General features: G+C 43.7%; 1 protein-coding gene across 1 annotated transcript in view; it reads right to left on the bottom strand.

Moving 5' to 3' along the window:
* Window positions 1-13,718, bottom strand: part of LRRK1 (leucine rich repeat kinase 1) — a 68,902-nt gene that overhangs the window by 37,876 nt on the left and 17,308 nt on the right. Inside the window, exons 3-9 of the mRNA XM_062501269.1 lie at window positions 13,509-13,680; window positions 11,067-11,246; window positions 10,310-10,458; window positions 5,407-5,633; window positions 4,776-4,903; window positions 4,474-4,637; window positions 3,629-3,766 (exon numbers count right to left, since the gene is read on the bottom strand). Of these exons, the coding sequence (XP_062357253.1) occupies window positions 3,629-3,766; window positions 4,474-4,637; window positions 4,776-4,903; window positions 5,407-5,633; window positions 10,310-10,458; window positions 11,067-11,246; window positions 13,509-13,680 (1,158 nt within the window). The remainder of the gene's footprint in view (window positions 1-3,628; window positions 3,767-4,473; window positions 4,638-4,775; window positions 4,904-5,406; window positions 5,634-10,309; window positions 10,459-11,066; window positions 11,247-13,508; window positions 13,681-13,718) is intronic.

The raw sequence follows: 13,718 nt of genomic DNA, 5'->3' as shown, positions 1-13,718 counted from the left end.
AGGAGAGGAATAGCCTGGAGTTAGAGAGCACCAAACACACAGAAAGAGCTTTTTAAGCGTGGCTATTAAATAACAGAAACACGAAGAAAGTACATCTTATTCATCAGAACATCCTGTCCGTGCTGCCCAGCATGCAAACATTTCCTCCCTGTCCCCAGCAAGTTCTGCACGGAGCAGCACCACTCACTCCAGGGAGATTATTGCTCCACTTGCTGACAGATGCACTTGGAAACAGCCCATGCCAGAGGACATCTTACTTTTTAGTGAGGAAACCTTTCCAAATGGAAAAGAACAGTGTGATTTACCAACACAAGATGCCACGTATGGAATATTTATATGTGTGATAAATGTGTCTGTACAAGCTGGTGCCAGAGTGGGCTTACACCTGTGGTATATGCATAAAATCAAGGTGCAAAACATGAACCCCTTCACACAAGGAAATTTTTTGATTGCTTTTTTATGACATCTCTATTAAAATGGACAGGATTTATATTCACTTTCCAAGATTTATTCAAGTTACACATCTCTTTTTTCTCTCCCCTCCCAGCAGAGACAGGAATTTTAAAAAAAAGTGAAGCTGATTGATACCGTATAGTTAACCCCACACAGATAGGACTCAGCTGGAAATACCAAGTTAAGCATAAGATCTCCTTTTTAGCTGAAATATGAAAGAAAAAAAAAATGCAGTTCCCATTCAGATTTGTAAAGTTTATGCTCTTCCATCTGCCCTTAATATTCCTGAGGCTCAAACAATCATTTTCATTTGGCTGAAAATCCAATTTTCCACTGAAAAAACAGTGTTGTCTGTAGAGTTTCCAACCAGGTTTATCCAGCAAGTCCCCCCCATGAAAAACTGAGATAAAGCAGAATGTCAGCTGAATTATCTTCTGCCAGAAGTACAGCAATATTAATGAATTATATCCCATGGAAATCATGTTTTACCAGCAGAGACTTCAGCCTTAAGTGTGTTAAATGTTTTATGTGCTCCACGTTAATATAAAAGGTTTATGCCCCTTTTCATCGAGCAGGATTAACAGTGTCTCACAAAGCCAGTTTGTTGGTCTTCCTCCCCTTTTTTAGATTGGAAAAATATGAGGTGTCCATGTGACATAAGCGATGGACAACCAGCAGAGGCTGGAATGGGAATTATCGTGCAAAATGCTCCCTCTAGTGATAGAGAGGGGCAGAATTGGGCTTTGCTGGGTTTTGGGGAAGGTGAAAGGAATACAAAACTGCAGACAGATTGAGCCACTGAAGGAAAGGGAAAACTGAAAAACTGAAAACTGAATGCTGACAGCAAATGCTTCTACCATCATCTGTGTTTCCCTGGAAGGAGGGCTCAGCCTGCTCTTGGCTCCTGCTGTGGGTTCCCTCCAAGTGTCAGCATGGGGCTGTGCAAGGACAATGCCTCAGACTTCTCCCCAAAACACCCCTGGGCAGGGGGCAGAAGGAGAGGGAGGCTGCACGTCCCAGAATTAGCACAAACTGTGTTCTGTGGGGTCTAACTGGGTTAGACAGTGGGGTGTTCTTTTTCAGTCACTGTGTCCCCCAAAAACTGACCAAGGCCCCTCTCCAGGGAGCTGAGAGCCTGGGGAGCTTCTCTCCAGTGGTTCTGTGCATGGGGGGGTGGGAGGGGGCAAATTAGTGACTCAGCTAGTTGTGGTTCTTCATGACTGAAACCCTGGAGATCTCTAGCCCTCTAAAACTGCCTCTTCTCTCTAATTTCTCAATATTTACTGCCTTTTAGCTTGATAATGGGGGCTTCCAGAAGGGATACAATGGCAGTGGCAGAAAAACTTCCTTCAAAGCTGCTGCCACAGCATGCAAAAGGGTGTGAGATGACACCTGGGTGAAGGGACTGCAGTAATCAGATTAAGGTGCTTTGGTCAGGTCATGATGTGGAAAAGCTGACCAGAGTCTTACCTGAATTATTCCACCCACAGGGGGCCAGGTGTCTTCAGGAGAAGCAAACTAGGGAGAAGCAAACTAGTCTGGGGAACTAAGACATGGCTTGGTTGGTTCCTTTAGAAGGCAGCAGCCAGGAAAGCTGAGGAGGTGTCTGCTTCTCTAAACACCACATTTCTGGAGTACACATGGTATTTAGGACTGAGCATGTCCCAGTCTTGAGATTTCTCTACAAACCATGCAAGGGCCAGTGATAAACTACATTGCAGCTACAGTGACAAATGACTGTTCCATGACATGTGCTTTCAAGTCACAGGCCTCCTCTGCTGTCTCCTTTCCACAGGGAGAAGACAGTTCACTGCTGTTTGTACATAAAAATAATACATTATCTGTAGGAACACTTTGCTTTCCATTTCTCCCCCTTGCCACATCTGCTTCTGGAGAGGGCTGGAGCACGAGCACAGCCCTGTTCACCCACACAAACTCTACAGTTTAGGTGTAGCCCAAGCCAGGGCTCCTCAAGGCATGGGGTTTCACCTTCTATTTGCTCACCACACTCTGGCCCTCAGAGCATTGAAAATACTTGATATTTATGAATATAATTCTGAAGACATACAGATAAGACCTGACACTATTTAGGGCAGCCAAGACTCACTAACTTTGAAAATATCAGCAAAGATTGCACTGAAGTCTCCCCTGTCCTGGTGCCTTTGCACCCCTCAGCACCCTCTGAGCAGCAGCACCCAGGAATTGTGCCCTGGAAACACCATCTAGTGTTTAATGTCTGCCATGGTGGCTCCCACCCCCTGGGATGGCTCTCAATACACTCAGAAAAAAACAAGTTTTGGAGACAATAGTCCATAGGATTTGTTCTGTTTCAGGAGAAATGCCAACTGGAAACAAACAGCCATCAGAGAGCCAAGCCAAATGTACAGGCATCACTGGAAAGAGCTGAGGGAATTCAACCCTCATGTTCCAGCAGGAGAAAAAGGCACCTTTGCAGCAGATCCTGAGATCAGGACTGGACAGGGATATGAACCATCACTTCTGCATCCCTCCCCAGAGGCCAGCAGGGAAAAGCATGGAACTTCTGCACAGATTCTCCTCTGTTTCTCTCTCCACAACCCTGGGTTTCACAATCTTGCAGGGAAGCTTGGAGGAAACCCCAAGTTCTGCTTGGTTTCATGTCAACACCATGTGAAAGCAGAAATTCTGAAGAATTTTGACATAAACCCATAGATCTGTGGTGTCCACAGGAAAGAATTATTTAATCTACAACCTTTAAGATTACAGAGGTCCCAAGAAGCCCTGTTTAGGGCATTCAAACATGCTATTTTCAGCACAGAAATACTAACTCTTAATTACACAACACTTTCTTCAAGAAAAAGCACAACTATTTGTGAGTGTGCTTGAGTACATCAATATTTCAATGGCTGGAGCTTGGAGCTACAATGCAGGGCTTGTCTTCCAAACTGTGCTCCCAAATTCTGCAAACCACAGACATCGAGAGAGTTCTCAGAAGACCTGTGTCAGAAACTACATATATCTCACTGTACAAGGGCCTGAATGTGGTGATTCAGGAGGTGACAGCCTGCTCAAGGGCTCTGTGCAACTGCACCAGTCCAAACCAGCACGTGGGTTCCTACCTTAACCAGGCAGCCAATCTGAGGTCTGCATCAGTATTAGGAAAATAGTGTGAGAACTATGAAGAAATGACACTTACCTCAAGCTGGAAGAGTCCTGCTGGAACTTCTTTCAGTGAATTCTCAGAAAAATCCACTTCTCTCAGGTGATTTTTCCAGAATACAGTCAATGCATCAGGTAGGAATTCCAGTGCGTTTCTAGATGCTTTACAACATTTCTGGAAAACATAAAAAGCCCCACATTTAGAGAGTAATAATCACCCCTTTAAATAATGTAGTAGATCAGCTGTCACATATCAGAAGCTTTAATAAATCAATTCTATGTGGGCTATTAAGATATCTTGATCTAGATAAATTACTGGGTATGCAGGCACACAGGGTTTGTTAAGGAGATGCACTCAACTGCTGGTCAAATTCCTTGGTGAGCAAAAAGTATTATAAAATTATTTTGAAAATCACCCACCCCAATTTACTTTTCAACCACAAACAAACACTTCCCCAAAGGATACTGTTCCCCTGCTGCCCCTGTAAAAATGAGGAATAAAGTCATAGTGTTGGGTGTGGATATAGATGTCCCAGTTTGCCATGGGTTTGGGCAAAGTTAGCTCTGGTGAAAGTTGGGTGCTTTGTAAAATCATCTTAACAATACTTCTGCTCAGAAGAACTACAGATAAAATTAATACATCCATGTAAAACACATTTTTAAAATTTTTCCACCAATGCCATCAACATGGTGAGAACAGGGTGGAACCTCAGAAAGACTATATCTGAAACCCATAAACCAAATTTGACAGGGACACTCCCACAGAACAGCCTTTTAAGCATCTAACACCTTTTTAAGCATCACAGTCAATTTTTTTTTTTTTTTTTGCATTGTTTCAACAGCTTTTTCAGCCTCTGACTTTGTCAGAGCAGTTCAACTTACCAGGGGGCAGGCCCAGGGATCTGGAAACACCTTCAGCTGATTTCTGGAAACATTCAGTATGTTTAGGGACTTGAAGCAGTATAGAAAAACCGTTGGAAGTTCCACCAACCTGTTGTCAGAGACATCAAACTCCTGCAGCTTCCTTAAACCAATCCAATTAGTTGCTGGAAAACATGAAACATTGTGGCCTTGGTATAAAAGCATGAGAGCTTTTAAGCCATTAAAGCCATTATTTTAACATTTTGGGGTTCTTCCCTACAGCCCAGCCTTGAAATGCAAGCCAGACACTGGACTGTACGTACTGTTTTCCTCGTCAAATAACTTCTCCATATAGTTTTTGGAAGCGATGAGTTTTTTAAGGTTTTTAAGATGTAGGAATCCAGTAGGGAGAGTAGAGAGCCTATTGCTGGATACATCGACCTCAAGTAACCTGTGAGTACAGAACAATCTCAGTCAGGCATCAGTAAAACACCAGCAAAGCCTCTTGTTCCACAGACAACTGTTTTACCAGGACAGCTTCAGTTCTGAATGAAAGCAGGTGAAATATGCCTCACAAGGCAAAGCATAAAACCCTAATTAGAAAATTAACCCCTCCAGGGAGTAGAGACAGGTGGTCTGGATAGAGAGCAGAGGAAATCATTAGTATCAGCCAGTCAATGTCACTCTGAGCCAGCTTAGAAGAATGGGGCTCACCAGAGCTGGAGAAAAGCAGAGGCAACACGAGACAACACAGGAATAAAAGTCCCCACAACTGTCCCGACAACAAACTTGGAAACACTGAGGATGCAGAGGGGCAAATCCTAAGTTAAACCTTGCAGCAGACAGAAAACAGACCAAGGAGCTCCTGCAATGTGCTCTCCCCTTACACAGTTTTCCTCAAGCCCAGCTGGAGCCCGATCTCCCTGCAGGCTCAGCTTTGTGTGGAGCACGCACCTTGTACAAATGATCTCATCAGAGGACTGCACACTGGGCAGCTCTGTCAGCTGATTGTCAGCCAGGCTCAGCTTCCGAAGGTTTATCAGCCCCCATGGGATCACGGATGGGAGGGACACCAGGCAGTTGGCAGAGAGATCAAGCTCAGTTATCTGACAGGAGATATCAATCAGCCAGTCCAGATCCACCCAGGGCAGTTTGAGGTTTGACCAGTTCACACACAAAGCCTGCATGTGTCAGAGAGAGAGAGAAAAACCACATTAGTGAAATCCCACTTGGTCTCAGCCTGTGCTACACCACTGGGAATCTGGCAGGGCAGAGCACAGGCCATAAACATTTTGCTCACTTTCCAATCTGCTTCTAGGAATTAAACTGACTCAGAGATGAAATCATCCCTGGATATCAGCAGCCCCTGCTATATCTGCTCCATGATTTCACTCCAAAGACCATGAGCAGCTCAAGCAGAAGACCTGGACTTCTTCACCAGTCCATATTATTCAGAGTCCAGTTTGGACAGAAGGAAGTGTGAACACATAGTGGTCATCAATGCAAGGAAACAACCCAAAGCTTAGTTTTCAAGATCACCTCATTGCATTCCAATCCTTGTTCTGAAATGCACATTTTAAAAATTATATTCCTTAAACGTTTTCATAAACTTGCTGTTTTTGCCATAACTTATCCCAAAACCAGCCTCAATTGAATGATTGTTAATTCTCCACCAGGAGGCAGCAAGACTCCAGCAGCAAATTTCATTTGCTTTCCAAAGCCCAGTATTTAGCTCTTTGGACTTTTAACCCCAAATTTAGAATTAAAAGAAATATATTTGGGGAAGATAAAGAAAGAAAAGGGAAACAAATGTCTATCTCAAATGCTTATTTGAGACTCAGGACTGGTCATGTAGATCAGACAGCTCAAATGTTTTGGAGAATGGAACAAAGGTTAAGTACAAACAGATGCACTTTTTAGATATTGACAGTAGTGGTACTTAGTGTACACACTGTGCTTTTCAAACCTTCACTCGTGATGCCTCAGGACAGCCCTGCAAATATGAATGGAAATATTATGCCCATTGTGCCACTGGGGAAACCAAGGCAGTGAGCTCCAGCTGTTTGTTTATCTACTGCCATGCCACAAGGCACCCCTGTAAAACACAGCAAGCCAGCAGCAACAAGAAATCAAATTAAGCAGAGTCTCCACTGCAAAGTGCACAGCACCTAATGGGAGCTGCATTGCAAAGCTTTCACTCTCACACCAAACATGCCCTGCTTTACTGCCAGATTTCCCAAGTCTGCATATTTAACAGCTTCCTGCTTAGAAACTCTTGTTTTAAATTCAGTATGCAGTTTTCTGAACTTTTCTTTCACCTGTAACACATACAACAAATCCCTTGGTTTAGGAAAAAAGTACTCATCCTTGAGTACACCAACCAGTGCAGTACTAATACAACCTTACAGCCTTCTTTCAGGGGGTGCAAGCAGGACCTTATGTCTGTGCTGCTCTTTCCAGACTGATAGAAAACCCATCTCTACTTTGCATTTAGACTGCTGTGTATAATTTCCCTCTATAGTGCAGAGGCATGGCCTCAAGGTATTTAAGGTGATGAGATACCTGTAGAATGCAGACAATGACTTCTCAAACTACAGACAAGATTGTGAAATCCAGCATCTGCTATCAGTACTGTGGGTTGGTGTCCTGTGTCCAAGGCAGCTTTTTGAATCCCAGCAATCAGTGCCCTCCTTCCCATCCAGAGACAAGGACTGACAGTGTCTCTGCAAACTGGAGGAACAGCCAAACTCCTCTATCTGACTTAGAGACAGTGGATCAAATTCAGCTGGTACCAGTAACCTGGTATCAGTGGGGTTACCTCAGGGGTTTGGTTGCCTCAGAACTCTGCAGAGAAAATGTTAATTAAGAGCAAGAAATCCTGACAGCAGTTCCACAAAGAGAGGGGATTTGCTCCCCAACTCATACTGAATCATCTCCACTGTTTTCCCAGAAAAGCTGTTCCTCTGATGCCAAAGGTCTGTGATGCCAAACTCGCAGAGCTCAGGGCTCAGCCCAACCCTTCTCTGTTTGGGACCAGTGGTGAACACTGTGCTAAACCAGGGACAGAGTTCAGAGGATGTTAGCTCAGGGCTGACTGCAGGCAGCTCACTGCTCTTCAGAGGGCCAAGGAAAACCTCTGCAGACTCCCCTCTTCTGCCAAAGGAAGAATTTCTCAATACAAACCCTGAAGACTAAAGTGTAATCTTCTATAGCAGCAATGTCAGCAGATGCACTGAGGCAAAGGACTGGAAATTGTGCAGCAGCAAGAAACCCCACTGCTCTTGGGCAAAGGATCAACTATAAATATGAAAAATATTTACTTAAATCTCAGGCTGTCTGGTAAGGTGATTAAGAAAGTCTGTTGTGCATTTCTCCTAAATGACGTGACATGCTCCATAAGAACCTTGCTCCTGGTGCAGATGGGATAATCTGAGGACAGGGATCTGCTCCCTCCATCAACAACCCTGCTCTTAGTGTTGTGTGGGACTGTTGCAGAGCTCTGTGCTGATGGTGATGTAAGTGAGATTACCAGGATAAAGAAATGAGAGGAGGATCCCACACATATACATTTGTATGCTTGAATATAAAATTATTGGTAAAATATTTCCTAGGGAAAATACAGACGACAAAACTCTTCTCTGGCCGGCAATGGAAAAATTCAATATATCTCACACTGTACACACTGGAAAGTTACATTTAACTCCCTGCTGACTCCATCTATTGAAGACTGCAATGTGTGCCCAGCCACTTCACTGCAAAGGCTCTCTTTGGCATTGGTACCTGTTCCTGTAAAAATGGACTAGTTCCTTTCTTTAGCAAAACAGTGGTTTGCTGAGGGTATAATACTATGCCAGGAAAAAACAGAAAAAGGAGAAACAGGTATTAGAAAAATGAGATGTAACTCCTCTTGTCTGCAAAATGGCAGCTCTGCTCAGTGCAAGGTCTGTCTGGAAGGTGTGGCAGCCAAAACCAGCACTCAAGCACATTTCATGCATAGCTCTGCATTCACTACTGTGAAATCCATTGGAGCTCAGCTTCACTCAAGTGTTTCCACTCAGAGATAGCACAGAAGGGACAAACCCTTTTGAAGTTCTGGGCTCACTCTGAAATAATCAGTACTTGATTTGCCCTCCTTGTCCAAGGGGAAAATGTTCTGACATCCAGCTGGCTGCCACACACCTCCCATAATCCAGTTTAGCTTCCTCCCAGTGCAAAGTCCATCTCAGGATGAGCCCCCTGAGACAAGGAGAGAGCGTCGAGGCAGTTTGTCTGCAGCTGCCACAAAGACACGTTTTAAAAAGTTATCAGGGTGTGTGAGTGTCACTTCCCAAAGATCTGAGCTCTGCAACAAACTAGGACAGATCCTCCCAAATCTGTCCCAGTCTGCCAAAATGAATTCAAAGAGAAAGCATTAAATAAGCAAACATATTAGAAATAAACAGCTACTAGGAGAATCAAGATCACATTTCTGTGTTTTTTTCTCTGCTTTTTTTATTTTTTTTCTTTTCAAACCAGGCCCTTCTGGCAATTAGCTGATGTCTGAAGACTGCTCTCTTCTTCTTTGCTCAGGGTGTGACAACAGTAAAGCTGAGTCATTTTTACAGCAGCTAAGTTAAATATTGCCAGCAAATTCACATGGAAAACAGACCTCTTCCCTGTGATTCAAACATTTATTCCAAGTTTATTCATGCTGAATTATCCAGTTGGATTTATTTTTTTCTTCGGAAAGAGATTTGATCAACTCTTATCCACATCTTGAATTCAGATTGTTTTTCTTTATCTGTCAACAAAATTAAAAGCACCACAAGGAGGGCTCTAAATCTACTGACTGAACCTAAAGAAGTCAAGCTCACTTATGTGGTCTAACACTCAGGGTATCAACAGGAACCCAGTGAGAGGATTCTGGCAGAAAAACAGAGAATGGAGAAGTTTGTGAAGCTGCTAAAACCTCTCTCCTTATTTTTACTTAACACCAAAGCAGAACAAACAGCCTGCAATGCTATAAGCTGAGCAGACAGATACTCAACTGGATTGATTAGGATTAGGATCTTTTCACTGCAAAATTTTTGTGACCTGATGAAAACTATAAGCATTGAAAGCTCAGGGATCTGATGATCCTATTCAGTGTGGGTTAAACTATAAGTTGAGGGGGAAAATTAAAAATGTCTGGTAATAAATTGCTGGAAAATAGTATAAATAATACAAAACTGTCTGCTGCCCTATAAAGTAGTAACAATACCAGTGTGAGACACTTTTTTACTGCTGAGGATCTGAAGGATCTGAAGTAGGGAAAATATACGGCAGATTATTGCTTTGCTCATGTTCCTTGTTAACCAAAACCACCCAAGCCCATTTTTGCCTTAAGTGTCTGACACAGAAGTGTTCCCATGTTCAGCTCTGTGCCATGCCAACACTTTGGGACACCACAGAGCTTGTGGCATACCCCTGCAACCAGGGGGCACAACAGAAACCTAAAGGAAGTGATGACCCTGGGGGCACAGAGGAAATATCTGCTAGAAGCAGCCCAGCTTCTTCTCTGGAAGACTTTGAGCCCAAAGTTGGTGTTTCCTCTCCCCAGGGTGTTTCCTCACCCTGGTTCACACCATGATGTTTAAATGGCCACACAGAAGCTGTTGCTGTGTCTTGCACAGCCATGCCATTCAAAGCCTTGGTGTTTTACACCCTGTAACTCTGCATCAAAGCCACATGCACAGCTTTCTAAAAGGGCAGCAAACCACAAAGGCTCTTAGTTGAGGAGAAGAATCAGCAGCCACATGGCATACAAAGACAATTATCAATTATTAGCATGATGGCCCTTTAAAACAACATCTCCTCAGGCAGATAAATAGTTACTTACTGTTTTTGCTGGAGCACTACCTGGTAGTGGGGTTGTCTCAATGAAATACTTTCTCAGAAGGTGTTTGCTGGATTCAGGACTGTCCATCAGGATGTAGGAACAAAAGAAAGCTCCATTCCGCAACAAAAACACGGCTACATCTTCATTCCCTTTGGAGAAAAGCAGATTGTTTGCTCCCTTCAGCTCATGTAAATGTTCAGCAAGGAGCTGAACAGAAATCCTGGGAAACAACTACTTCTGAAAAAAACTGTGGGAGTGTTCAAAAAGGAAACTGAACTGTGTAAAGGCTGTTTCCTCCAGTGGCAAGACTCAGTTTGGTCAAACTGAGACAGCAAAGACATTGTGTGAAAGTGCTGGCCCAGGCTCTTTCTTTTTTCTCTTTTTTCCCATCTTATTAAACTATACACACAGATGTGCTTTGAAGTGTGAATCATTCAGCCTAAATCAAGCATGTGTGCCAGAGTGTCCATAACAATTATGCTTTTACTTGCAAGGATTCTGGTTTTTAAGGGTCTTTTCCCTAGGAGTTTATAGAGGAAAGTTCAGCCTCTCAGTATTTACAGTAATCTAACTTCACAAGGCCCTGACTCCAATTCGGCTGAGTCGAAAGATTCAGAGCCAATTTCATTTTCATTCATCCTGCTGGAAATCCAATTCCAGACAAACCATGGATACCACCCTGTGTGTGAACAGCTCAGCCCATCCTTTGAAGACCTGGCAGAAAAGGGGCAAAATGTGGAAGCATGCAAATACCCACCTGCCTTTATAGCAGCATAGAGAGGCAGGCGGATGAGGACAGGGAATTCATTCTTCCTGACTGCACAGCTCTCTGGGTCAGCACTGTAGGCACGGATCAGGAGCTTGACAATGTCCAAATGGCCCTGCTGGCAGGCTATGGCCAGCATCCAGTTCAGGAGCTGCTGGCAAGTATTAGGACCTACCAAAAACATACAAAATGTGACTCGGTGCCACCAGGCTGCGATGTGCGAGGCATACCCACAGATAAAGGCTGTGCAAAGGGGTCTGGGACAGGGTGAAGTTCCTGAGAACTAAAGGAACAGATTACACTGCAAAAGTGTGTCAGAAAAGGGTCCTAAGCTGTTCAGGCAAAAGTTTTCAGCTTTGCTTAACTGTTCTTTATTCACCCAGCTAATGGCTGAAATTTTTTGTCTGTCCCTGACCAGCAACAGTTCTGCTAAAACACAGCAGATAAATGAACATCTGACCCCAAACAGGGATGATCAGGACTGTCTTTGCATCCAAATCCAAACAGACATTAGATCAAATCACCCAAGATTGGCCACTTCAAGCTCATGAGAGGGGATACAAAGAATGGGAAAAACCAGGTGAGTTTTCATGTAATTGGATGAATAAAACAAAAATAAATGCTTCAGTCAACAAAAAAAAAAATTGTTTTAGCTTGTTTTTGCTGCAACCTGAAGTCTTCCACAAAGTCTTTCATTTCCCCTTCAAATATTTCACTTCAGGTCAACTCTTTACTATTAATCCATAGTAAAGTCAGACAAATGTCATTTAAGGCTAAAAACAAAAACACCATGTTCTGATTTCTGCATGAATTTGCTGATGTTTTAGTCATTCTCAAACTGCTTTTTTTCACAAATAATGTTTTCCTGTACAACACCACCTTCCTTTAGGTGTGCCTAATTCTGGCATGTAACTATATGCCCAGGACAGAATTATTTCTGCTAACAATAAGCAGTCCCCAAATCTCCCCTGATTCCCTGTACTACCTCCAAATACTTTACAAATTCACATCCTCTCTGAAACACTTACAGGAACACCCACGAGCCCAAGTTTTACATGTCAAGGTTTTTTTGCAGCTTATCCATGTGGAAATTACATCGCTCTTTGCATTCCTAACAACTCCACTAAATCCCTCACACTCCTGCTACAAAAAACAGGCTCCACTTAAGCTGTAAGCCACAAGTAGCTCTCACTGTTCCAGGGAGAATCATTGCAGTGCAACAGCCAAATTGCAAATTTATGCAATTTATACCTAAGTCCTATGATTGGTTTCTGTGTAACTTCCCAAGGAAGCAGTTGGAAGGTCCTGCATAAAAATTTCTGAAAGCTGCTGTTTGTGCAGAGCTCCTCCCCTGACCCCCCCGAAGCAAGAGTTGGAGGGAATTTGGTCACTTCTAAACTGAGCTAAGTTTCCAGAAACTACTTAAGTCACTTTTCATTACTCAGTGTATTAAATTAATATAGTTTAACTTTTGCTACTAGGTTACTCAGCTTCCTTTCTGGCTGAAGGAAACATTACATTTAATTGCATCCCACAAACTGGAACATTCATTTTGCTTACCAGTGCTCCAACAGGACACCAAATAAGCAGGTTTCCCAACAGGTTATTCCCGTTCTCAGGGAGGCCACTGGCAACTATTTAGTCCCAGTGAGGAGCTAGAGCTATATTCAGGTTAAATATTGCAGAAACCAGCTTAGCCTTTGTGCTACTGCAGTGTCTGAGCTCAGGGATTTGCCCCAGATGTTCTGCAGGACCTCTGGACCCCAAATGCATGGAAGGTCCCAGGGAGAAGCAGCTGCCAAGTTCACAGAACACTGAGAGAGCAACAGGGACCCAAGCACAGCTGAGTCACAAGTGTGCTCTGCCCCACACCCCCACCACTCCCTTACGAATTGTGTCTGAGTCAAAAAATGTTCCTGCTCTGAAATAATTACTATAATAAAATTTAAGTAAAATATAATGATTATTCTTAAGAAGGAATTCCCCTGAAAGTCAATACAAAATGTCAAGCAGAGAACAAAGTGGGTGTCAGCTGTGCACCCAAAGTGTCCCTGGCCAGTCAGGCCACTCGCTGCCAGCACCACTGAGACCATTGGATCAGCAGTGGGATGATGCTGCATCCTGAAAATCCCCTAATTTCCCTGTAGGGTCTGGGATGTTACCCAGCTGTGAGGCCTGACAGGAATGAACTGTCTCAATGGCATCTTCCTCCACTTCCAGTTTGCAAACACAGAATATTTTTATGTATGTGTTTCTCTTCCCCAGGGGGGACATTTTCTTCAAGTGCAGCAGAGATCCGATCCCTCCCCGCACTTTCCCATGATTAAACCCCTCCCCTTCCAAGGAATGGGAAAAAACCCAAATGCCTGCTTGGAGCTGTAGCACACAGCTCCTGAAAACCTTGAGAAGAGGCAGGGTCAGCCCAGGGCTTACCACGCAGGGAATCCAGCAGCTCTTTCACGATGTCCTTGTGCCCAAAATACGCAGCCACCACTGCTGCATTGTCATCGTTGGGCTCTGTTGGTAACACCACCAATGCCTCCTTCAGCAGGTACCTCACTGCCTGCAGATCTCCATATGCTGCTGCAATGCCTAAAAGCTGACACTGGTGAAGGAAACACAGCAGAAGAAACTCTCTGTTAA

This window comes from Cinclus cinclus, chromosome 13, assembly GCF_963662255.1.
Source record: "Cinclus cinclus chromosome 13, bCinCin1.1, whole genome shotgun sequence".
Taxonomy (NCBI): domain Eukaryota; kingdom Metazoa; phylum Chordata; class Aves; order Passeriformes; family Cinclidae; genus Cinclus; species Cinclus cinclus.
This window is presented reverse-complemented; position numbering and strand designations above follow the sequence as displayed.